Source organism: Phoenix dactylifera, chromosome 7, assembly GCF_051530095.1.
Source record: "Phoenix dactylifera cultivar Ajwa chromosome 7, Ajwa_hap1_PhDact_Kaust_v1.1, whole genome shotgun sequence".
In the NCBI taxonomy this organism is placed as follows: Eukaryota; Viridiplantae; Streptophyta; class Magnoliopsida; order Arecales; family Arecaceae; genus Phoenix; species Phoenix dactylifera.
The window spans coordinates 3,220,653-3,247,173 of record NC_143196.1 but is presented as its reverse complement, the minus strand read 5'-3'; the positions used below and the strand labels follow the sequence as shown (position 1 = coordinate 3,247,173).

At 37.3% G+C, this 26,521-nt stretch overlaps 1 protein-coding gene and 1 pseudogene across 2 annotated transcripts; both read left to right on the top strand.

The window, feature by feature from the left end:
• Window positions 1-152: 152 nt before the first annotated feature.
• LOC103710337 (putative inactive purple acid phosphatase 1) lies at window positions 153-25,174 on the top strand (annotated as a pseudogene). Its single transcript, XR_016395864.1, has 23 exons — window positions 153-539; window positions 1,620-1,836; window positions 2,142-2,240; window positions 2,371-2,405; window positions 2,485-2,557; window positions 5,458-5,586; window positions 5,671-5,757; window positions 6,100-6,193; window positions 6,272-6,389; window positions 6,872-7,346; window positions 8,293-8,301; window positions 12,295-12,384; window positions 15,135-15,226; window positions 15,624-15,690; window positions 15,818-15,940; window positions 16,466-16,558; window positions 19,035-19,164; window positions 20,729-20,810; window positions 20,966-21,098; window positions 23,131-23,336; window positions 23,418-23,543; window positions 24,313-24,622; window positions 24,771-25,174. The product of XR_016395864.1 is annotated as a putative inactive purple acid phosphatase 1 (transcript).
• On the top strand, window positions 7,443-9,890 carry LOC103710327 (uncharacterized). The gene is made up of 2 exons (XM_089924179.1): window positions 7,443-9,168; window positions 9,284-9,890. Exons 1-2 carry the CDS (start codon window positions 8,904-8,906, stop codon window positions 9,400-9,402), a joined length of 384 nt encoding a protein of 127 aa, XP_089780305.1. The 5' UTR covers window positions 7,443-8,903; the 3' UTR covers window positions 9,403-9,890.
• Window positions 25,175-26,521: the final 1,347 nt, after the last annotated feature.

Sequence of the window (26,521 nt, the reverse complement as noted above, 5' to 3'; positions counted from 1 at the left end):
AGGGTGGGGGTAATTTAGGAATTTTTAATTTTTTAGGAGTGTCCTTAGCAAATGGGGGGGGTGTAGAGAGTATTTAATTTTTTTTTAATTTTTGGGGGGTGTCCTGAGCAATAGGGGGGGTGTATATAGAACCACCCTATGTAGAACCACCCATTCGTCAGCATCGTGCAATCTCCCTTACGGTCTATTTTTCCTTAAATACCCCTCGGCTCGTTTCCTCCCCGCACCCCCCTCCGCCGCGACGGAAACCGAAATCACGAGAAGATCTGCCTCGTCCTCCCCCAGCGCCGCCGCCGCTCCGGCACCGGAATCCTTCTCGGACCCCCTTTGTCCGCTTCACCCGGAAGCGGCGAACCGGACGAGGCCGAGGTCCTTCCCGCCACCGCCAGAGGGCGTTTGATCGTCACGATCTCCTTTGATTCCTTCTCTTCCTCGTCTATTCGATTGCTTTTCGTTTCTGTTGATTGGAAGATGACCGAAGACAGCAGTCAGAGGGCTTCTGATGAATCCAGTGCGGCCGCGACCGCCGCGCGGCAAAGGTGCCCCCTTCTTGAAGCCCTAGCCCTAATTTTTGGTACTTGCGTTTTTTGAATTGCGCTTACCCTAATTCTCTTTGCGATGTAACGTGAATTCCTTGATTCGTGCTTCTTTTCATTGAATTTTCATTCAGGGTTTCGGATTCTCACCAGTTTTGGTTAGTAATATGCCGCTGAAGTCATGTCGAGGAGTTTATAGGGTTTCTCCATGTGCATGGTGTTGTTAGATTGGTTTCATACCTTATCGCCAGAGCGTGTCTGGTAGTTGAACGAGTTTGGAATACTTTCATGTCTAACAACGTTTTTCAGTTGTAAATTGAAAACTAGCAATAAGGCATCGGCTAGCTATTCTGCACTGGTATAGGATCTGTGGTTGGAGCTTTACTGATGATGAATCTTGTTTGTGCACTCTTGGTAACTAAAGAAACTGAAATTTTAGTCTCAGAATCAACCCGAGCAACCAGATGAAGTCCGGAAAATGTCATCTTGCTGAAGCTGCCGTACTTTATTTTTGTTTACCAGTAAAAATATAAAATTTGAAGGAGACATCTGTATGTTTACTGACGATTTGGAGTATTTATCCAAAATAAGGGATCTGGAAAAAAAATTGAATGTTTAGGAATGTTTTGATGTCATGTCGTTTTGTTCTGATCTTTTCTTTTTTCATAATGTCTACTGAAAACACATCCTAGATGTGAGAAAATACCATGTGGATGTGCGTGTTTGACTGCCCGTGTATAAGTTTTGCAGGGATATTGTCTCTAGTTCATTCAGTTTGTTAAAACAAGCAACTGGAATTAGGATTCCATGGACCATCAATTACTAGTAATACAATTTTAAAAAAAGTATATGCATGTACAAATATGCATGTACAAACACACATGTTATTTGATAACTATGTAAATTGATGGCAAAAATATGGATGTTACATGTAGCTTGAACTTTGAAGGCTTTATTATTTTCATGTATTTAAAATAAGAATGCTGATTTGATCTAACTGAACCTATTTGTCTCGGTGATGTCTTGGTTTGCAAGCAATGTCGTCTTTTATTGCTAAACAAAATCTGCCTTTTTTCCTGACAGGAAAAAACGAAAGTGGGACCAGCCTGCAGAGTCCTTGATATCTGCTGGAGTTGCTGTTCCAGGGGTCTCGTTGGGCATGGGTGGTGTTGTTGGGATTTCTCTCCCAGGAGCTGTTCCACTTTCTGGAGTTCCAGCAACTTTTGCTACTTTCTCTCAGTTGATACAGTCATCTTCACTCCCACAGAGTGCTGCTGCAATAGTTCAGAAATTAAATCAGGTGAGTCATGGAGGAGCAATTCTTCAAATTTCGCTTCGATTCTGGCTGCACTTTTACCAGTTTGCTGATTAAGGATCAAAATGTGCATTAAGAGTGGGAAAGCATTGTAGGAGTCATATTTGATAATTGGTACCTCCTTATCTTTACAGTTTATGGAGAAATGACTGTTTTTTCTCATCCCACGGTTCTTCTGTTTCTCATTTACATACTTGGATTGGATCTCTCTTTTACTGTGCAGTAGTCTAGGTTTTAGTAATGAATATGAAATTTGGCTAACATGTCTTGCATTTTCTTTTTTCTTCCAGCCAAAAATTCAAGATGAATTAATAGCACGAGAAATTGTTATAAATGATGCAGAACCAGCCATCCGATATAAGCTTACAAAACGTCAAACACAAGAAGAGGTAAATCTAAGAATTTAGTTTGACATGATTTGCATAGTTACATAGCTATTTAGTAAATTCTACGAAGAAAGAATTCTTGTTGTGTGTAAGTGGCAGTGAAGTGCTTACAGTTTAACTTAAATACTTGCAGATTCAGAAATGCACAGGTGCTGTCGTCATAACCAGGTATGTTGCAGAATGCATCAACTCTGACCTGGTGCTTTGCAGTCATTCTCATATACTTTTTTGGTGCAATATCTTATAGAGGCAAGTACCGCCCAAATGGATTGCCAGACAGTGAGAAGCCATTATATCTCCATATTTCTGCTGGGTCTCATGTAAGTTATATATTATAATCCACTGTCAATATAGACATTTCAAGCCCTAACTTTGTGATTGATTTTTGAATTGTTCTCTAGGCCTTGTTGCTGCATGCAGTCCATTTAGTTTGCTCGACTACTATGAAATTTGTCCATAGTCCAAAAGCTTAAATCTCAGTAGCATGCTGTCTCACTTGCTCCTGGGACAGTACATAACTGGGACAGGATGGTATGGTTGGGACAGACCAAAGCAGACATTGATTTAACAAAAAAAAGAAAAAAGAAAAAAAAAACATCGCGATCCGTCTTGACTGTCCTGGTGTATCTCAAGTGCTAGGGTGCAATTAGAATGGTTGGGACTCTTGGTTCGAGAGAGAATCAGTATCCCACAGGGGTCCTGGGCCCTCATTAATTGTTGGAATGCTACAGTAGCAATGGTATATCCCACTCTAGTGGGATCTAAATTCTTGGTCCATACAGTTATGCTTGAGGTCTGGATGGTCTAAATTTCTCTAGATTCTGTAAATTGGTTTCTGGCTCTTAAGAGTGACAGCCAATTGACAAAAGCTATCAGCTACCATCAGCTGGCTGGTAATAGGTATAGACACTATATATTGGTCCAAAACTGACCTGTCAAGGTCCAATTCCATTAGATGAACTACATGCATCAAGAAATGCTTGATTACATGATTAAATCATAATTATAGTCATAACATAACAAAGATCAGATAGCGAATAAAGGGATTCTTTTGTATGTCTAAGGTTTCATCCTTTGCTTAAATGCTTTATAGAAGTATTCTTCATAATTTTGGTGGATGATCCCAGAATCGGAGGCCACAGGAGGCATATATGTATTTGTATCCAGGCCACCTATTAAAGGACTTCCTCTAGAGAAGGCTACTTTGGTTCACTTTATTATTCTTCATTTGAAATAAGAATGAAATTGAAATGAATGTTTGGTGTTTATTTAGTGTAGGGGCACTTAGATATGGAGGCCCACCCTATTGGAGTAAATTATTTTTCGTTCAAAACATACTTATATATTACAATTATATGCCATAAAACTAGGAATCTAAGATAGTTGGAACATAGAAACTAGATGCTCTAGCTGAAAGCTTTTGGCACCAAAGGAAGATTACTGTCTATTGGGGGCCTGCATACACATATTTATACACTTATTTCTGCAAAAGAGGAACAAAAGGAAAAAAAGAGTTTCTCATCTCCAAACCTTCTCCTCATGTAGAATTAAAGCAACATGGAATCCACTATGCAAAATAGGGAGAATTGCATCTCATTCATTTTCAGCCATCGCTCAGTATGTGGCAATACTCCTTATCTTTTTCAATTTTAGGAGACCCTTGTGAACATCATGGTTGTAAAGACAGCTTTCGGCTCAACTAAATGGTCTGCCTAAGCAGAGCCACATAGGCATTCACCTTCATATTTTGCATAGTTTATGCTGGAAGACATTGTTTTCTAAATCAGTAATAGATGTTGCCAAGTTGATTGTTTCCGTTGCCAAGTATATTATATTTGTATTTTTTAGGTTTCTTCTTTATTTGTTATTTGTTTCTAAATTAAAATTTTTGGGCTCCCTTGCCCTCTAGGCACTTGAGGGCGAGCCTTGGCACAATGGTAAGCTTGCTCCATTGTGACCTGGTGTCATGGGTTTGAAACATGGAATAGCCTCTTCACACGCAGGGTAAAGCTGTGTCTATCTGATCCTCCTCACATCTGCAGTAGGGGGAGCCTTGTGGACTGGGATGCCCTTTCTTGACCTCTAAGCACTTGCTGAAGCACCCACCTAATGTCTAGGTACTAGGGAGCCCCCTAGCTGCCCGTGTGCCACCTACCACTTTAAAACATCGCCGAGCATACCTGTTTTAATTGGCTTTTGTTTTTTTCTCAAATATGATGGAGAATATAAAATGCTGCTAAATATTAATGGAGCATATAAGAAGGGTGAGGTGGTGATAAAGATTTGAGGCAGCTTATGCTGAAGGAAGATATGATCTTGGTAGAGATATTACAATGTGGATAATCCAAATTAATGGGAGATGTTTTTAAATTTGTGCTAATGCAACATGTTTTCATGTTGATGACCTTTCTCACTTTTAAGATGCATATAAACATGGTTTTTGGAGAACAGCTCTAGTACCAGCATGAGGACTTTTGTCTGAAAGTTGTTTTAAAAAAGGAATACATTTGAGTTGGTGCTTTTTATTATGTTTGTTCTGCAAAATGTTCAAAATTTACTTGTTCAAACCATATCATCTGCACTTTTGACCAAACTCATGCCCAGATCTAAGGGAATTGGGATGTTGATCCCTGGTTGCATGAGTTTGAACTGCAATCAATAAGACAGTCTCCCTATTGTCCAGCTGGCCTCCTGAGTTTCATGGCAGGATCCTCTTTTGCCTGATAAGTTGCCCTGGTCAGGAACTAGGCAGTGCTTGGCTTGATAGCTAGTATAAAAATCTGCTGCAATCCTTGAATGAAGCCCCCCTGGACTTTGATATTTGCTCCATATGCAGCCTTATTTTGATGGAGAAAATCTTGAATGATAATGAGGATGATAATAGTGATATCACCTTTTTCTGTAAAAATAGTTCTGGATGTATCTGTATATGATTTGGTGATGAAACTTTGTCTTCTTGGATATCTTTCTACTTGATATACACTCTTCACTGTTATATATACTTCATATTGATCCCTTTATATTTCATTTGGAATCCTTATAAATTCTTAATCCAGGTTTTTATCTGGTCAGATGTAAGATTGAAATACTGCAGGTTCTTATACTTGAGATATAAATATATCTCATATCTTTCTGTATCCAAGATAAACTTTTATGTTTGTTTTACTGGTTTGACAATGGGTCTTTAATAATGAAATTTGAATTGTTGCTTCATCTGTAGTTGAAAGACACCGTTGAACGCATTAAAGCAGTTGATCGTGCAGCTTCCATGGTTGAGGAAATATTGAAACAAGGACAGAATTCCCAGCCAGCTTCTACCCCTTTCCTCTCAGCTCTGAGTAATGGGGAGGTATTCCTTTTGTTTTTTATCACAATATGTAAAAGCTGCTGGTTGAGAGGACAATTTACATAAAGTTTGTGTTGTATGTAGCAGGTTGCTCAACCTCGGAGCACATGTGTATATCTGGGCTTTGATGCAGACCCATCATTAAATATTGCAGCTCGTATCCGTGGACCAAATGTATGTCCTCTTGAAAGTTATGATTTTATTTTGTCTGTCCTTCTTCATATATTATCAGTTATCACTTAAGTTTCTATTGGCATTTTAATAAATCATAATCCCTCTACCCCTCTGCGTGTGTGGGTGTGTTCATGCGTGTTTGTGTGTCGAAAGTCCATCCTTATATTATTTCCACCCTTTTCTACCCATGTTCTGCTTTCTTACAATCTTTCAGTATATTGAAGGTTTTCTTTCTATCTTACTGTTATAAGATATTCTAATGTGTTGAGCTTTCTCTGACATCTCCACACAAATGGGAGAAAATCTTTTTCTGCTGCTGGTGGTTCGGATTTGTGTATGCAGGACCAGTATATAAATCACATTATGAATGAAACAGGAGCAACTGTTGTACTGAGAGGATGGGGTTCTGGAAATCTTGATAGTTCTCATGCTGAAGGTACACCATTTCATCCGTTGGCATTAGTAAAGCAGCTGCTACTGGCTATATCTGATGATTTTTTCATCTAAATTGCAGCAGGGCAGCTACCCTTGCACTTATATCTGTCAAGTACCAATCCAAAGAGTCTTGAAGATGCAAGGATTCTAGCTGAAAACCTTCTGGACACAATTTCTGCTGAATGTGGTGCTTCTAGGTTAGTAAGTGCAAGTTTTTATTGTTCATAAGCCACTTAACATCTTGGTTAATAGAGGAGAACAGGGTCTGGTTTCTGATTTTGTTCTTCTTTTGGTAAACCTTGAACCAAGAGGTGGTTAAGTTCTTCACTTTCTGAACCTTTACATAAGCTGGGCCTGAGTTGTTGCTTGTAATTATGGTCATTTGCTGGTTGCTGAACCTGTGGATCCTCCTAAAACTCCAATCCGTCAACTGGTCTTTTGCAGAGGGTTTTTCTGCTTCCATCATTTCTATGATGGATCCTGAAGTAACTCAGTTCAAGTAAATAATCCTTAGAATTGCTTCTTCTAGGTCTCCTGAGAGAGATATTGCACAGCATCATCTGCTTATTGATTTTGAATGGTTTTGATTTCTAGTATTGGTTACCTTAAATGGTGTCGAGTCTTAATTACTGGTACTCATATTATCTTGAAACTTCTCTTCCTTTTGTCCTGGTTTCAGGAATCATCATAAGAAATTTCTTTGCCACAGGATTTCATCATGTAAGGTATATGGTGCAGTTCCTCCCCCACAGCAATTGATGGCTGGAGTTCAAAATTCAAAGGTATCAGATGTAAACGGCAATCTAGTTGCTGGATTGCCGTGCACTGCTGCTGGCTCTGCAGCAGCAACAGAGTCTTTTCCACCTACTGGAGTTTCAGTTTCTACAGGCTCCAATGTGTGTCCACCAGGGGCACTATTAAAATCTGGGGCCCTGCTTAGTTATGGAAGCCCCCCAAGTATGGTTAGCTATACCCAACCCTCAGTGACCGGGGGAACATGCTATAGCGGATATGAAGGGATATATCCACAAGCCACACCATTGCAGCAAGTTGCTTTGGCACTCAGGCAGGCACCAGCTTCAACTGCTGTCATTTCATCCTCAGCTTCATTGACAAGCACAGCCCTAAAGATGAACTCAAGCTCAAATGCTGATGCAGACAAACGCCCTCCACAGAAACGGAAATTTCAGGAGCTACCAGTCACTTCGAAGGAGCCAGCAGTTCTTCATCAGGTATTGTGTGTGTTTTCTCTATGTAGTGTTACACTTCATGCTGGGCTTAGCTACTAGTAAAAGAATAACAGCCAAAAAAAGTTAATCCTGTTAATCATTCGTCTTTTTTCTTCTTTATTAAAAAAAGATTTAGAAGTCCTTGAAGCTAAAATTGAAAGGATTCTTCATCTTGAAAACTTCTGTTAAGATGTTGTCCCTCAAGTTGTGGATGACATGAATAGCTGTTCTTTGTCATTGTCAGCAATCTTGAATTTCTATGAATGAAAAACCTGGTGATACCACAATTTTGCTAGCATCTTTGTCAGCTTATCCTGTTTATGGGTGGGCATGCTATTTTACATTTCAAACCTGCAACTTTACATTTTAAAGCAGGAGAGAAAAAAAATAAAAGGATAATGCTCTTATGGTTGGATTTTGTGTTGATGCATGTTATAACAGTGCACTAAAATATGCACGGGATTGTGTGGTTATTACTAGGCACTCAACAGGTTGGTTGAGTCAGTAACAGTTAGTTGAGAACTTCTGAGACAAACATCAATCAGATTTTCCATTTATTTTGAGGGTTTCTTTTTTTTTTGTTCATTCTCACCATCATTTAAAGAATATCCAATTTTTCACTTAGTTTTTCTTTTGGAAGAATCTTTTTCCCATGGTCTAAATTTAATTATTTAAAGCTGTTCTACTCAACTGATAACTGTCGCTTTGACATTGTTATGTGCATGCTTCTTGCATCACATGACTTTTTCTTTCAACTGATGGTACCATTGCTGACTTTTTAACTATTGTTCCAGGTATTTTCTCTGACCATCTCTGAAGCTGACAGGCTGGTACTGGACCTGTCTGTCTATTGGACTTGCATGTTTCACAGGGTTTTCAAGTCTGGAGTTGCAACAAGACCAGGGTGCTTACTAGTTGCAGCCTTCAACCAAGGCAACTTAGGATTTTGCCCCTTGCAGATGGCTTCATCCGGCAAAATAATATTTACAATATCATTTTCACTTTTCCTCTGATTTGATACTAATATGTTGCACTACCGAATTTTATAGTAAAGTTCTTGCTGACCTTTCTTCCGAGAAATACCATACACAAGTAATGACCATAGCGGTTGTATCAGGCTCGATGGACATGATCAAATTCAAGTTTCTGTTTATCCAATTTTGATATACTTGTTCACTTACACCTTGCTCCCTTCATCCCTTCATCCCTTCTGACCTCCTGACTTTTGGCCATTTTCCTCTCTAATTCTTGGTAGCGAAGCTGGCTCATGTTCTTGCTTGAATTTTGATAATCAAAGATTGGATTTTGCCTTTTTGATGTTTTTTGTTGCAGGGTTTGGATCTTTAGGAATTTTTATTTTTCAATCTAAGATGATGTTATTGAGAAAATGGATTTTGTGTTTGGTTTTTCCAGAACTCACAACCGGGATCAGAATTTCTTAAGTCAGGTTCAGAGGATTCAGGTTTAGGGAGTGGTGTGTCCATGCCGCCGCCAAAGCTGGTTGAGCCTAGGTCAAATGGGATGCCACCACCTCCTTCACGGAATATGCCTTGCCCACCACCAAAGTTCTCGTTGCCACGATCAGCTGCCATCGAGAGTAGGGACTTTGATTTGAAGAAATCAAGTGCTCCACCACCTCCCCCAAGAAACATGCCTCCCCCACCACCAAAGTTCTCATCACAATCACCTCCCAAAGTTGAGAGTAGGAACTCGGTGGCGAAGAAATCAAGTTTGGAGCCTGTCTCTGGTACTGACCAAATATAAAAACAAAAGCAAAATAATAGACCCAAGTTTTCTTTCTTATGTGATGCATCTGATTATTAAAGTTCAGCATGTATAATATATTTTACCTTTTGTTCCAGATATACTGATGAAGCTTGCAGAGTATGGAGATGAGGATGACAATGTTGATGACACCATTGAATTGCCCAAGGACAATCCAACTCGAACTTCAACCTCTAAACCATTTTGGGCCGTGTGATTTTTGAAGTGTTGCTGAGTGGTGTTTGAAAGAACCAGCCGACACTTTGGACATTTTCTGCCTCTTCTTGCTGCAGCCAATTTGCATCTGCGAGATGGGCACTGCTAGAGGATGCTGCATTGTCATTATTTTGATGACCACAAGTTGGACATTCAGCATTTGTTGAAGTGCTGATGTCCTATAATTTTTCAATGCATCGTCGAGAGCCTCGTGTTAAGATGCAGACAGGGAGCTGTAAGTTTTGACAGAGCAGATGGACATGAATATAGATATAATAGGTTATTTAGTTTTGTTTCTCAACAGTGGGCTGATGGTTACCATGTTTTCCTTGGCCCCTGGAGGCCCATTGGCATTAAGCACCAGTGTGTCCTAAATATTTACCCAACCTGTGGATTGCAGATGTAGTCGAGGATCATGTGCCTATGCTCATTGATGGTGTATGCAACTTTTTTATTAACATCAAAGGTCTTCTTATATCAATTTTTCCATTTGAACCTTGTGCGGGTTTTTAATAATGTGCCTTTATCCATTACTGAGACTCAATCAAGTGAAAGCGAGAACTTGTACTTCATGGTGGCTCTTGCTGGTGAACAAGAAACATGGACACAATGAAGTCAGTCTTAAATTTCTTCAGTTGGAATCTCTGATCAGGAGCTGTGAATTCTGTGAGAGGGTATTTCTTTTGGTTTGGCTTTTACAGAAGGGAGACCTCCTTTTGTTGGGCATTTCCCGCTGTTAATGGAAGCCAGAGTTTAGTTGGACAGTTTTATTAAGCTTGAAACTTCTGAGAACCCTTTGTTTTCCCCCAAAAAAATGGGCTTAACAAGAAAAAACACACTATATAACATTATCAATTGCACTGTTTTGATAGCACAATTTAGCTGATGGGTGGTTTGACAATATGAACGACAGTAGCATGATCACAATGGGATGCCATTTTTTTTAATGTTCATTAAATAAATATAATCTAGGGAAAATGGAACTAAACACTTGGGGATGGTGAATCCCATAAATAAGGAGTTGGGCTACAAACTAGTTAATGTTTTGAAGAGCAAAGCGTCTCCGTCCAGGTGTCTTTCATATCAGATGGAAACCAGTTCATCAGGTTACTCCTCCATCACTCCTTTTTTGTTACTATTCCCAAAATTCCATCCCGTAAACAGCCATGAACACCTCTCCCTCTTCCTTGTCTGATCACAGATGCTGATGAAGACGAGTTTTGAACATTAGATTCTCGGAGATTTCACTAACTTGAATAGCCAGAACCTCCTAAAAAAAATCAATTTGTTATTCGTGTATCAAGCAATGTCAATGAAAAGTATGGTGAAAAGGTTCACCCTAAATCTATAATTAGTATGTATATTTAAAAATTATGCAAGATTATAATTTCAAGATTTATGGGATTGAACAAAAATAAAATGGAAGGTAAAGCATGACCATAGCTATTATACAGGAATAGAAGAAAGCTCGGCTGTTTGTGTCATGCAAATATTTCAAGATATTTGGAGAAACAAATAAAGTATGTGGAGATTCACCATTTTATGCTATAATAGAAGCCATCCCATGCCGTTATAGTATATTTCATAGTAGTTAGGCCGTACCAAAATAATACACTCCATACTAGCCATCCTATGCAATAATAATATATGTCAAAACAAGTGCTATAATTCCATAATAATAAAAAGGATCTAATAAATTAAATTTTAAAATTTAAATTTAAATATAAAATCGACTATCGGTCAAACCTACAATCACACCATCTTCACTAACTTTGGATAATGCATTAGAAAATTCCCACCTCAATGTAGGTAAGTAGATTAAGAAAAAAACATGATTAATTTGCTACAAAAAAGCAAACCTTTTTATTTCTTTTTTTTTTGTGGTAGAAGATAGACATTTGTCTTTATAAGCATGACTAACTAAGAATGCAAGCAAGGGCATCCACCAATGCATCAAAAGATGGACATCTCCTGCACGAATCTCAGAGATACTCATGCAGCGTCGAATAACCACATCCAATCAAAAAAGGTGATGAAGAATATATTAAAGGTAAGCTTTACTCTTTCTTTAAAAAACCTTTTAGCAATACCAATATTCATCTTAACAGCCCAGATTAGCTGGTATCCAATGGACAATACCACGACCACCCTCCGAATTTATCGGCACAAACTCTCTTTTGTACAAATAATGCGGCCAGGCTGATATTTCGGGTCCTCCTACCTTCTGACGTCGGGCTCTTTTTTCTTCGTCTTGTTCCCCCAAACGGTTTGACTTCGATCCGTCCCATCCCTTCTCCAACCTATTTTGTTCGTATCTCACCAAATATAGGCTAAGATTCTTTTTCTGATGGAGGTTCTACTCTTGTCACATGATCAGATATGTTCTTTATTCTGAAACTGGAACCCTTTTAGCTTCTTACTCTGTGGCTTTATTGGGATCAGGTAAGGTCCTTATTTCTCTCTCCCTCTTGCTTTGTTATGTTTTAAAGGTTGTTTTCTGGGGATTTTCTGTAACCAGTTTCTTATCTCAGTGATTGAATGAACGAATAGAGTTACATTTTATTGTTGTGTGAAATGTTGTTCTATTGGACTTTGGCTTGTACATTGATTCTCTTTGCCTGGAGTTAATTTTTGGCCTGGCAATTTCTGGAATTGGTTTCCTTCAGCAGCTGATATAAACATATCTCCATCTGTTTCATTGAGGAACTGTTTATCTCTTGTTGGTACATGTACTATAAGAGTAACCAAACAAAATGATTGATGTGGTGGAAATTTAATCTTTTTGAACTTAAATTCTCAGGTTTTGGGCAAGATGAGGTTTAGTAGGTTCTTTTTGTTGGTGATTACTTTGAGCCTCTTGAGCTCTGGGATGGGAAGACATAGTGGGGAGCAGCCCCTTTCGAGGATTGCTATTGAGAGATCTACATTTGCCATTCATGATTTGGCCTATATTAGAGTTTCTCCTCTTGTTCTCGGGTTGGAGGTATTCTTCTTTGACTTATTTCTCAAGGATTAACTGTTCTTTGTTCTTTTTGGTGAGAATTGAATCTCCATGAATGCATGGTAAGCCTAAGAGAAATGAATAATCTATGCATGATTACGAGCGCACTATGTATTACTATGACTGCATTATTTCTGCCGTCTTATGAAACTAGCTATTATTGTTTATCCGAAAAAAAAGAAAGAAATTTGCTATTATCATCACTGATAGATAGCAGCTGCCTGTTGTATCAATCAATTGTTGCATAAACATAATATTTCGAACATTCAAAGACTAGCTACATCACTAACTTAAAAGATTAAGAGAGAACATATCATGGAATGGACAATAACAAAATATAATTTAGCAGAAGAATTATTTTCCTTTTCCTTATATTATTTTTTTTTCCAGTTTGAGTTATCATATCTACTTTGTTGTGGGTCATCTGGAAACTAGGAAAGAGAACCACTCAAGGAAAATAATATTTTCAGAAATTAGTAACGATCTTTTTATAGTTATGACTATCTTGTTTTTTTGTTAGGACTGTACTTGATTATGTATACAAATGCAGAAACTAATGTACCTAGAGAAAGTTATATGAATGGGCATCAACCTATCTGAAGTGCATAATGGACTATTTCCCTCCTTTAGTGGATTCTTTGCATTGTGTGAATCTTCGAATAGACAAACTTGAACTCTCCAAATTGAGATTTTGTGGTCTACCATCAAGATCCAGCTACCTAATCACTTCTAGTTTCCAAGAAAGTTGTTAGACAAATGAACTACATATGGGGCCATGGTCTGAATCTTGGAACCACTTTGTTCATGGTGTTGGATGGGAAAAAATAGGTTACTGCTGATCTATCTTCCCATTGTCAGCATTTACCGATACAAACACTGTTTTTATCACAACTTCTTACACATTTTTGGAGTCTCTTATAGTTCTTTTGGACCATTCTTGCTTCATCAAGGCCATCAACTCAAGCTTTTTTTTCATCAGAGAATTCCAATATCTCAAACCTCCAATGCATCAAGCAAACCTACTCAGTTCCAATTAATTTGCTTTTCATTTACTTAATTCATATCACTAAAACTATTGGAGTGACTTTCTTAATCTACTTAGATTTTTAGTCTTTTCTGTCCTTCTACTGGACTTTGTTTTCGTGGTTCTTTAATTATGTAGAATTGAATTTTAAGTTTTTTGAGCCTTTGATACATTGTTTAGTCGATATCATCAGTCAACATTTTTTCACTTATCTTATTTAGTTAATTTACACTTGTAAGCATTGTTTCTTGATGCTCTCATTTTATACTCTGAGTCCTGATGGCTCTCTTTTACTGGAACTACTTTTCTGGCACTTACCCTATCATACTTGTTACCTCATTACTTAACCATGTATTTGTTTTACTGTACATGATACTTTATCTGCCATCCTGTGCTTCATTTTACTTTCAGGAAATTTAATTGCATAGTTTTACCAATTCTAGACGTTTGTCCGGGGATAACTGAAAATTTGGAATGCACAGTCAGATTAATTCACAGCTATCTCAGGAGGTGTGGTAAAGCAAAGATCTAGGATTGGCTTGTATCGGATTAAAAACTATTCATGCTGACAGCTATACTTTCCACAAGCAGTTAAATGGGAACACTAGTTGTTTTGAGCAAGGCAGAATTCAATAGGGAGACTGCCCAATGCAAGAGTTACCATGACTCACAGTTAAATATTGGAGAGAGTGCTTTGAGCTAGGGAGCTAATGTTTGTAACTTCCTGCCTGATGGAGATATGAATATCTTAAGCATTATTTCATATGCTTGTACCAACTACACTCTTAAGAGTCAATTTCTTTACAGTAACCCCACATCACCTTTTAATGCCTTAAATGAGCTTTCTGCTGAGGTTTTCTGGGCCTTCTGTCCCATATGGTTCTTAGACTATTTTCTTGCTACTTCTCTTTCTACTTTAGATTCCTAGTTTTCTTGCAAGTCTAGCTTCTAATGGTGTGTTTGTTATCAGTCCATGAATCATCGAAAGAATATTAATTATAGGCGGTGTGTGTGTAAATGCATGCTCTTTTTAGGATGATCGTGTATTTTTAGCTGACATCTTTTTATCTTGTAATCCGAGTTGTATCATTTCCTCTTCAGTAGTGGAGCTGATTGGCTTTTATAAGTTAAGTTGTCTAAGTTGACATAATTATCTGTTTCAATATAAATTATTTTTCTCCACTGATTAACATTGTTCAAAATTTGCAGTGAAGAATATCCTCATTGGAGCTTCACTTTCGTATAATGGATCTTTATTGCCTATAAAATTAATAAACAAACAAAGAGAAAATCATTGTGGAAAAAATAAAAGAAAGGGAAGCATTCAAGGCTTCTTTCTCCTTATGTGTTATCTGTAAAGGTCTGTGGTTTGTGAATGCAATGCTAGGATTTGGCTTAAAAGGAAATGCAAGTATTATCATATCACATCCATTTACACAACTTAAGTTGTGGTGACCGTTCCATAAATTATTTAATTGCATATTGCATCTACTTAAAATTGAGATACAGGAGATATCCAGTGGATGTAAATGATAGGTTATGATTAAGGTAATTATGCTTATGCAAATGTATACAATCAAAGTCATTGCTTCATTACTCATTTGGTGCAGTGAAACTTTCCAGTATTTGATAGCTAGTTTTCCTTTGCAAACCAATAAAATCAAATAGTCCTATGTCAATACTAAGTTATGTGCATAGTTTGTTACAGGGGCAAAATAGTGAATGGGTGACTTTAGAATATAGTCGTCCAAATTCATCAAATGATGATTGGATTGGAGTTTTTTCTCCTGCAACTTTCAGGTAAAAATACTTCCTGTTGTAAAATAAGAACTATTTCTCTGAACGTATCTCCTAGAAATGGAAAAGAAGGAATAAAGTAACAAACAGCCAATTAAATTGTGTAGATTGCTTGTCAAAATCCAAAATCTAAAAAATTTGTCCAGGAGAAGGTGATGCTTTTGTATATTTAATGGTTGTTTTTTGTTTGTTTCAGGGAAGTGACTAATCTTTACATAAGTTGTAACTAATGTCAGAGAAGAAAAGGATTCATAAAGCCTAAATGATTCTAAAGAAATGATTCCAAGGATTCATAAAGCCTAAATGATTCTAAAGAAATGAGATTAGGTTTGTAGTAAAGGTTGCGATTCATTGTTAATCACAAAAGGGGATCTAATATGGTTGCTTGCTAAAATTTCAGTGCCTCCATCTGTGAATCAGACGGTGTATGGGTGGAACCACCATTGCTGTGCACTTCCCCTGTTAAGGTTCGTACTGACTTTTCAATTTTGTGTCCTATTTTAATGTGAAAATCGAATTTACTATACAACAATGCTTTGAAAATGTGACATATGTATAGAATGTGAACGTTGAAGACTCATGCATGTTTTGCAGTATCAATATGCCAATTACCCAAGTGCTGGCTACTATAAAACAGGAAAAGGGACATTGAAGCTTCAGCTAATCAATCAGAGAGAGGACTTCTCCTTTGCATTATTTTCTGGTGGGCTCTCAAATGTATGTACCACAAGACTTTTAATTGTTTGGATACGTGAAAAGATTATAGTAAATTAACCATGCTGTTATGACTTTGCACTTAATTCTTCATGCTGTTAAAAAAGTTTAGCATGCTGATCCTTTCGGAAATTTATGTTTTTCATTTTGTCAAAAGATAGCAAGGGGACCTCTTCCGAGATTAAAAATTCATATCAGGCACCATTTTCCATGAATTTGAAACGGGAATCCATTTTTTTTTGAATCTGTCCTGTTCTTTCTAAGATTTTAGAAAAAGGGCAATATTAATCATTTTTCAGGATAGCGATCAGTATTTAATGTTAGTCCTGGTTTGCTTCTTTAACTAATATTCTACAACATAGTAGAGTAAATTTTATTTCAAGTGGTGGAGGCTTTACGTCCTATGTCTATTAGTCGCTAAGTTATGTCAACATGACCTGAATTTGCAGAAATGTGCATTCTTACACATCCAACTATTGATGCATTCTAACTTGGAATGTATGAAATATGTATCCACCGAAATGACAGCCAAAGATGATTGCTGTTTCGGAAACTGTAACTTTTGCAAATCCAAAGGCGCCTGTGTACCCACGGTTGGCTCATGGAAAGTCTTGGAATGAAGTAAGCATTCTTCATCCTTTTCTTTGTGAACTGAATGTTCCTAATTGCTAATGCTGAATCAACTGAAGCAATCTTATTTTATTGCTTGCTCTCTTTTACTGTGTGGACCACTGAAGTCCTGGAGTTCTGCAATCAATATAGACAACCATATGTTTAAATATGTAGATGTACACCATGCAAAGCATGACCTCAATTTTTCGTCCACTTCCAAATTCTGATGTGGTATTCCTATGTTTAGATGATATGAATGGAAAACAAATTTAAGTAATGACAACCAGTATTAAGCAATGCTTAGAGTTCAAGTATAAAACTAATGTAGCATTCACAATAAACTTCCTATGAATCCTAAGATAGCGAAAACCAAATTTACATTTGGGGGACTGTCAAACAAGACTTACCTACCAAGCTGGCTCAGCCATGTGGGTCTTAATTGGTTCCTGGTCCTGATCCAACACCTATGCAATTAGAATGTGTTTACACTAGATTTCCACTTAATCATACAGATTTTTTTTTATGATATACTCCTTTCCTTCAACTCATATATTTCACTCCCTCCACTGAATTGTGGCATGCATTGTGGTTTTTCCAATATCCAGATCATCACAAATAGTTTTCCTTCCATTAATCCTCTATTACTGCCACTTCTAACTAACTCTCAAACATACTCCTTGCAATTATTAGCACATTAATCTCAGTGGTTCAACATCCTCAGCTCTGCGACTCCTACCTGATGCACATGGTCTCCCTGGTTTACATTAAGTTCAACATACAAGTGCATGATTACTCTTATACTGGAATTTGTTTTCAGATTCATATTTAACTGACAATCACATTACACTCAAAAGGGGAATGTCACTTCATAGACTTAATAATCCTATTCAAGACATCTCTGTCTATCCACAAGTCATGTTTTGCAGAAGATTCAAGAAGATGAAAATGATATATTTGGGGATCTTTGGTTTGAAACCCTTGATTCTTCCCGTATTATGACTAAAGTTCCATGTTCTCTGTTTGGGCCCAACTAATTTTCAAACCTTTAGGTCTCCTAAAATTTCCTTCCATAGAATTGCCATTCATTTATTCCTCAACAAACAGCACATGCACTAAAGAACACCCTCTTGGATATCTATAGTTCATGCGTAAAAAAGGGAAAGATAGGACCACTAAATTGGCTCCAAAAGCTGCTTGTCCTCAAGCGCTCTTGCATCTCTTCATGTACCTACTAAGTGTTTTTTTTTAATGAAAGGGTGGCCCGATGCTAAGGTTTGCCATCTTAGTACCGGACCTCATACCGGTGCCACACTAGTACTATGTTGGTACGGTACGGTACAGAGTCTTTTCAGCATACGAAGTATTGGTACGCCTCCCATAACGAATACTAGAACTGAACCAATAGGTACGGTACGCCAAGACTCAACTTCTTGAAATCCATCTCTACGTTTATTAAACTATATTTTCTGCCTATTATACTACTCTTCCTTATATGTACGAGCCCAGCGCCCCACCCAAAAAAACATGGTTTTGTGAATTTAATCGTCCTCATTCTGTATTCACTAAATAAGATCCAAATCTCTAATCTTTTGTCCCATTTTTGACTCTAAAATTACATGTCATATATAACATAATAAAACATGGTCCTTTTTCTCTATCTGTTGAAATTTATCATATTGACTCAATGCTCTCATCTATTATAGAGATTGGACTTCGGGTTTTTTATTCTATTTGTTATTTTTCATTTGTGGTACTATACCATGTTGACTTAGTGCTTTCACCTATTATAATGAATAGACTCTAGGGTAGTTAAGCAGCATTGTTAATCTTTTCCTAGCAACATGATAGTGCCTGTTTTCTCCTCATAAGTAACCTCTTTGAGATTAGGGGTAAATTAAACTTACACCCAATAGTTTGAAAACCTACATTTTTCCTCTAAGATTTTGTTTTCGAACACTTGAACCCATAACTTAATAGAGCATTAGTTAAACCATTAATCTTAAATGAGACCCAAATACCCCATCAAAAAAAATTTAAAAATAACCAAAATAACCTTAAGTGACATAACAGCCACCCAAGGATATAAGAGAACATGTGTATGCTCCTCCCCACCCAAAGGCACTTTCAACTCTTCACATAAGGTAAACAATTTCATTAAGGTTCGGCGTCTCAGTGTCGGACCTCGTACCGGTGCCACACTAGCATTGTGTTGGTACGGTACGATACAGAATTTTTTTAGCATACCAAATGTCGGTACGCCATCCGTACTGGGTACTAGTACCGAATTGATATGGTATGCCCCGTACCGCCCGGTTCGGGCCGGTATGGCGAACCATGGGTTTCACTAATGCTGTTGATTTAACTGGTTATAGGTATAGATTTTACAAACTATTGGATGTAAGTGTAAGAAACGTAAACCTCAAAGGGATTTTTGTAATTTACTCTATTTTTTTAAGGTTATGACTTCAGAAATTTGTGATGCCAGATGGCTGTAACATGGACAAGTGGATACAGTATCAATGAGGCAGAACCTTTTGTTGAATGGGGTCTACAAGGAGAAGCTCAAATCCGTTCCCCAGCTGGAACATTGACTTTCAGTCGTAGCAGCATGTGTGGTTTGTTATTTTTTCCTTGTCTCCAGAATCTAATTTAACATCGGGAACCATCTGACAATCCAAAATTGAATCGTAAAAGAGTTGAAAATTCTTCTTTTGAAATGTGTTACTTTTAAGCATTCAATTATTTGACTTTGTAATCCTGCTAAATCTAAATGTGTTTGATAATAGCATGTAAGAATGTACATTAATTTTGAAATAACATTATAAATATTCAAGCTTTAGTAATAATCGATGGGCTGCCTGCTTTGATGATTAATTAGTGAGAAGTAAATATGGCCATAAATGAAAATTTTCAGCAAATAACTCTTGTGTCCTCAGTACGCAATAGTTTTAAGCTAAAATGGAAGAAGATTGCTGCACAGTTTGCTATTGTCTTCTTATTTTAATTTTCAACTTTAAGATCTTATATGAGTCCACATTGCTCTGGAAACTCGATACTTCCTATAAGATAGGGGTCTATACTTCATTGACTCAGCTTTCAAGTTGTTATTTTAGTCAAGCTATATTAAAAAAGGGAACTTCATTAAACACGCCAGTCTCTTGAGTGCATGTCATTTGCCTTTGCAAGGTATGTTTGGGCTGGGTATAATTTTCTTTTTTTGTTGTTCAGAATTTTTTTCTTAGAATCGAAGTGTGTATACTAAAACAGGTCTATTTTCCTTTCAGTCTTTTCTCCCTTAAAGTTTTTTTTTTTTGGTAATATAAGCTTTTTGGGAGGAACCTTTAATATATATATATATGTCTTTATATATGATGGATTTAATTGGTGGTACAGCATACTAGCCCAGTAAATTTAACTTTTCTGGGCCACTTTCATCCCAGTAAATGGCCTGAATTTCAGGAGTAAGATGCATGACCACACAGTGAGATTCTGAGGCTAAAAGTTATTCTAGCTCAGGCTGAGCAGTCCAAATAATAAAGCTATGAGACCTGCTATAACAATGGTCTATATGTGGCTGTACCTTATGGTGAACCCATTTATTGAATAAGCATGTTATATGAGCGGTGGCCTAGTTCTTATATCTGTACTAAGCTAGTTTCCCTCTTTCTTGTATTTATTGAAGTATTCGTAAGCTTTCTCCTCCAGCTACATTATATCAGTACTAATAATCATTTTCACGGGGTTGTAGTAACAGCATTAAGGACTCACTCTTAAAGATTTTATCTTCCATTTCAAATTTTTGAAATTCAAGATGTTCCCTTAGGCTTTCCTGTAATTTAATGCCTTTTTCATGGATTGTTTGTTTGAACTTAACATTAAGATATAATCCAATTCTGTTTAAACTTTAAAGTGTTCCAGAAGGTTAGTACAATTTCTATGATCATGTTTGCCTTTTTTCTGGTCACAAGATTGTAATTAAAACGGAAAATCATGGCTGAACAAGTAACCTACCGTTTGGTCAATCTAAAAATGCCTCTATTCTTAAGAGTATAATGCTTGTGATTGTTGTCCTATATGTTTTTTCCTGATTGTAGCTTCCCAGGGTTGAACTAAGAATACCATGGAAATAATTGGACCCATGCTGCATCTTTTATTTTTCTTTTTTGTTCTCATTTACAGGTTCACCTGCACGGACAGTGGGTTGGCGTGATCCTGGTTTTATACATACAAGTTTTTTGAAGGACTTGTGGCCTAATTTAATGTAACAATTCATTATGCTGTTTCTTTCTTTGCAGTCCAAGTAAATCTATTGTCATACTCATTCTGCACACTCAACAATATGTTGCATGATGAGTTGTCATGGAGGTGATCTATCCAATTCTCATTAGTCAATACTGTTACTATTTCATGCTGCAGGTATACTTACAAGCTTGAGCATAGATTATTTAATGGCTCGTATGTTTGGAGTCGGACATACAGTTTTAGAGCATCTCCATACCCTGGGCAAGGCTCTTTACAACAAGTTGTCATATTTGGTGATATGGGAAAGGTTGAAACTTAAAAATCTCCTCTACCTTATAATACAATTCATACCAATAGTTCAATATTCAATACTGTTCTGCTGTCATCCCATATACTCATTAAATCTTGCTCTTATGCTGCTAATATGGATAGCCCTTCTGATCTCTAATCATGCCTAGTCCAGTCCTCTATTTGTGTTCCTTAAAGCATAAGATGCAGATGTTTTTGATGATTTAAATTATTACACCATGATCTCCAAGAAGTCAAATTAATAGAACAGGATTTTAGAAAACAAGATAAATGGAGCACAAGTATCAAAACACATTGAAAAAAATGCAAATATCTGTCTGCAATTGAACTATCACCAAATTGCAAACGTCGTCACTTAAGTGCCATTCACTATCATCTGGCACCAGATTGTAGCTGATTTAGGTAACTGATATTTTTTTTAGTTAAATTGTCATATATACAAGCACCACCAACTTCAGCGCCAAGCATGGATGAAAAGAATATGCAGGCCAGGACCACTGGGACTGGCCATCTGGTTCTGTGAGGTCAAGATGCACGTACACAAGCAAAATTGTTTAGCATAGCCTGGGTTGCAGAAATGGTAGGTCAAGGATGTCTACAAGTAAGTGACAATCTAAGGTGCAAAAACTGCTAGGGTAAGCCAGACAAGAGCCGAACAAGGCATATCCTAACCTAGATAGGAATTGGATTCTCTAGAATTGCAGAAAATAACATAACATGTTTTCGATTTTACAATAATTTCAAAAGCAAGAAAATAAAGAAAATAACTAGAAAAATAATTTTAACCAAAAGACTTTGAATCTGAACTAGAACTAGAAAGCAAGAAACAAAGAAGAGCTAGAAGGTAATCTAAGCTAAACCGATCCCCTCGACTTCACCAAAGTTGCACCAGTCTTTTCTCGGGCTTTCCACTTATCCGCCAATGTTGCACCAGCTTGGTGCAGAAGAAGAAGTGTCTTCGAGTCGCATAAAGGTTGCTATAAAGTTGCACTACATGAGGCAAAGTCACACCATCAAGAACACTCACAGAGAATGCTTCAAAACTTAATTCAGTTTGCTATGACCAAAAAACTGGAGTATATAGGGTATTTATAGTGTTCTAGGGCCCTTACATTGATTGAAATTTGTGGATATCCTTAGAACTCGACTAAGATTCAAAAGATAACTTCTAGAAATGAAATCTACACTTCAAGGGCAATTTGGATTCTTAAATCCAACCGACGGTGACCTCACTGCCATCGGTCTGGTTCGAAGGCATGTTAACTGCTGTCTGATGAGCCACAGGTTGACTTGGACTTAAAAACCAACTAACGGCTGGGTTTCTGCAGTCAGAACTGTAACTACAGTGGTCTTGTCACCGTCATTACCCTTCTGACAGTTGGCACTCGCCGTCAGCTCACAGTTTCGGATTGCACAATATAGCTTCATTCTTCTTCTATATGTTTGTTATCCAATCTCCAACAGATGTGATTCAACTTGCATTGGAAAGCTTGACAATGAACACGTTGGAATGGTTCATGCAAAAATTTTATTTGTGCTATTTTTGGTGAATTTTTAAAGTTGCTACTATCTAGGACATCTCATAACACTGAAAATGTTTGAGCTCCTTGGGCATTTGCCTCCACTAATTCATATTTTGCAAACCTTGCCAGTAGGCACATTATGTACAATGTTGTATTGTGCCTGCTGGTCAGCACTTTAATCCATGCTTTGATAAGTGCTAAGGTAGAGACACAATATGCATCCATATATTTATAATGTTAGACATGCAAAGGAAAATGTACAAGAGGGGTCAGTTTTCATGACTTTCATTGCCTGAAACTTGCCATTCACGCATTAACATTTGATAATTAAAAACATATGCCTCTTATTGTATATGAAATGTCGTAAATTAAGGACACTTGAAAAGGGATATTTTTATTAATTCTTGAGCGGATATTGATTTAATTAGAACAGCATGCATTTCACTGGATAAATATGTGGATGCCCAGTCGCCACTGACATCTCTTTTTCTTCGTCTTTTTTGGCAGGCAGAAGTTGATGGTTCGAATGAGTATAACGACTTCCAGCCTGGATCTCTTAACACCACTTACCAGCTTGTCAAGGACTTGAAGAATATCGATATTGTTCTCCATCTTGGAGACCTATGCTATGCAAATGGGTACCTCTCACAGTGGGACCAATTCACTGCACAAATTGAACCTATTGCTTCAGCTGTACCTTACATGATTGGAAGGTTAGTGTGGTCTGGTTTCTCAGTATAAGATTGAGTTCTCTATCCTTTTTATATTAAATGATTTTCTATATTAACCTACAGCGGCAACCATGAGCGAGACTGGCCTGGAACAGGATCCTTCTATGGGAATACAGATTCGGGTGGAGAATGTGGTGTGTTAGCTGAAACTATGTTTTATGTTCCTGCAGAGAACAGGGCAAAGTTCTGGTATGATCAAAAATTAAAATGCTAGATACATGATAGTTACCCCTTACATTCCATTGTTAGAGTTGCTCCATGTATGTAGCTATTATAATTTCAATATTTAGATATACAGATTCTTTTCTCCCATTACCATCTTGTGTCAGCATGTCTTGGATTTCAATCCTAGGGCATATATAGTGTTCCTCAAGTTCGTGACTTTAAGGATGATAATGTATCATCTTCAACTTTCTTTTTCTTTTAGCGATATCTATAGTAACAAATATAAACATGATCAAGCTTACTTTTCTTTGAAGCAAGGGAACTTTCTATCTTTTTGTTACAGTGAGAGGTAATTGTTTTTATCAATGCACTAGTACTCTGTTAAGGAACCACTAGTGGTTAGTCTTCTGCTAAACTTGAACCTTAATTATATATTTCTCTTGTGGTAATGTATGCTGACTTTTTTTGGCAAAAAAATAATGTCTTGTGGAAGGCAGGTTTCTGTATTTTGCATTACAGAGTGTATATTGTATAGCATAATAGCTGCAAGGTACTTCTATATTTTGACTTTAAGGTGCCTTGCAGCCAAAAAGCTCAGCAAAAATTGTTAGTGTATGGCACAGTTGTTATTAGAAATATAACCTTTTTAAATCTCCATGAGGATCCCCTTTTCTATTTTTTATTGTGATTTTCAATGTTCTAAATATCATTGTCATAATGTCATCCCTTCCTGATTGGCGCTTATGGTTTACTTGCCAAGATTTTGAACTTAAGCTCACTGTTATTTCTCCAGATACTCAACAGACTATGGTATGTTCCGCTTCTGTATAGCTGACACCGAGCATGATTGGAGACCAGGAACTGAGCAATATAAATTCATTGAGCACTGTCTATCATCAGTTGATAGGGAAAAACAGCCATGGCTCATATTCCTTGCACACAGAGTTCTTGGTTATTCGTCTGCTGATTTTTATGGTGCTGAAGGATCAACAGAGGAACCAATGGGAAGAGAGAGCCTTCAAGAACTCTGGCAAAAGTATAAGGTTGACATTGCCTTCTATGGTCATGTCCACAACTATGAAAGAACATGCCCAGTCTACCAGGTTAATATCCTAGATATCTTGTCATTAAATGATACACCTTCATCTGGAAACAGTCTAGATGACTCGACTGTTTTGTTTACTTCTATCTGAGCATTCCATTTTCTCACTTGACATACTGAAAATTATGTATTCTTTTTATTTATTGCAGAATACTTGTGTGCGCAATGGGTCTCACCACTACAGTGGTCCTTTTGGAGCAACCACCCATGTAGTCGTTGGAGGTGGAGGCGCTAGCCTTGCTGACTTCACCCCTGTCCGGGCCAAATGGAGTTATGTTCAAGACCACGACTATGGATTCGTGAAGCTCTCAGCTTTCAACCATTCAACACTATTGTTTGAGTACAAAAGGAGCAGCAGTGGGAGGGTCTATGATCACTTTACAATCTCCCGTGACTACCGAGACATCTTAATTTGTACCATTGATAGTTGTCAAGGGCCCACCTTAGCTTCTTGAATAGAGCTATTAGGAATTGTTCTTGGATTGCCTACCATGAAGGTCTGCCGTGTGTTTGAAACTTCAATGATGATTGAGATGGCTGGTTTTTCTCTAAAGAAGTCCTTGGAACTCGTGATAACCAAGAAAACGGTGTTTACCTATTATAAAATCTGTCTGACTAACTAGCTGGTATTTCTTTGGAACGAAAAAATTAAAACAGAGTAAAATCAATTTGGGCTGTCTGATGGTGGTGTTCAAAACCGGAGGATTTAGTCTGTCGAAAACTCCATATTCCTTAATGATGAGGGGAAAAGTCTAGATATCTTCTTCTCGGTGCAATGCGAGTGCTGAGGATTTTTCAATTTTACTGTCATGGTATGTCGTACCGGTTCGAATCAGATAGTAAGAGACGTATTGTACTATATTAATTCGATATCGATATTCGGTATGAATGGCATACTATACCGATTCGGTACCGATGTTTGGTAGGGATGACGTATTAATATTTGGTACGCCAAAAAAATTTCATATCGTACCGAACCGATACTGTGCTAGTGTAACATCGGTGCGGAGTCCGGTATTGAGACAATGATTGATTCTTGTTAGCTGCTATAAAAATTTTAAGCTTTAAGCACCACCCATTTGTCCCTTGGCCGCTACATAAAGACGCAGCCACATTATTTGGTGCTTGTGTGGGGCCTAAAGCGTCTGTTTGGGAGCTGAAAAGGTGATACCGTTGAGACAAGCCAGTAACAACCTCCAACCCTTCTTTTTTTCTTTTTTTTTTCCTTTATTTTTTTCCCCACCAAGAAAGCAGCATAAGCCATCACTCTTGGTTTGCTTGCTAGTGCGTTCCATTCGTTCTTTTATTTTTTCTATTTAAATAGAATAAGAAATGGCAAAGCAAATATCTTGCGCTGCTTTCCAATGAGAGTCTCTTGCACACAACTTTCAGGATTGACTCCTAAGCACCAGTTTAGTTGCAGAATAATGTGGTCTGCAGTAAGTGGCTTAGTCCTGTGGAAATTATCACTGAGAGATTTTACTAGAACAGCCCACTTCGTTTTCTTTTTCTTTTGCAAATTCTTTTTTCCCAAAATCTTGATAGATAAACTCTAACTCTATTGTTTATGAAAGATTAAATAAACATATTTTTTTTTATATTAAGTGCATGCATGTTGGTGGTGAAATAAATATACGTACTTCTAATGTTAGCTGAACATATTTGTTAAACATGTTTATTAATAGAGCCCATGATTGGTTCTGGGATTGAAGACAAAAACATCTAAAAATCTAAAAAAAAATAAATTATTCTTATAAAATAAATAAATACAAATAATTTGAATTTAACTCAGGCAGGCTAATTTTATTCTGAGTCAGGTTAGGTGGAAAAACTGGTATTATCAATTTCTACAAATTTCTATTTTATCCATGAAAACAAAATCCAAATAAATCAGACTACC

Bases quoted from the DNA above. Each gene is read 5' to 3' on its own strand.
- LOC103710327 (XM_089924179.1), top strand. From the start codon at position 8,904: ATGCCGCCGCCAAAGCTGGTTGAGCCTAGGTCAAATGGGATGCCACCA. The intron at 9,169-9,283 runs GTACTGACCAAA...CTTTTGTTCCAG, and splicing joins AAGTTTGGAGCCTGTCTCTG to ATATACTGATGAAGCTTGCA.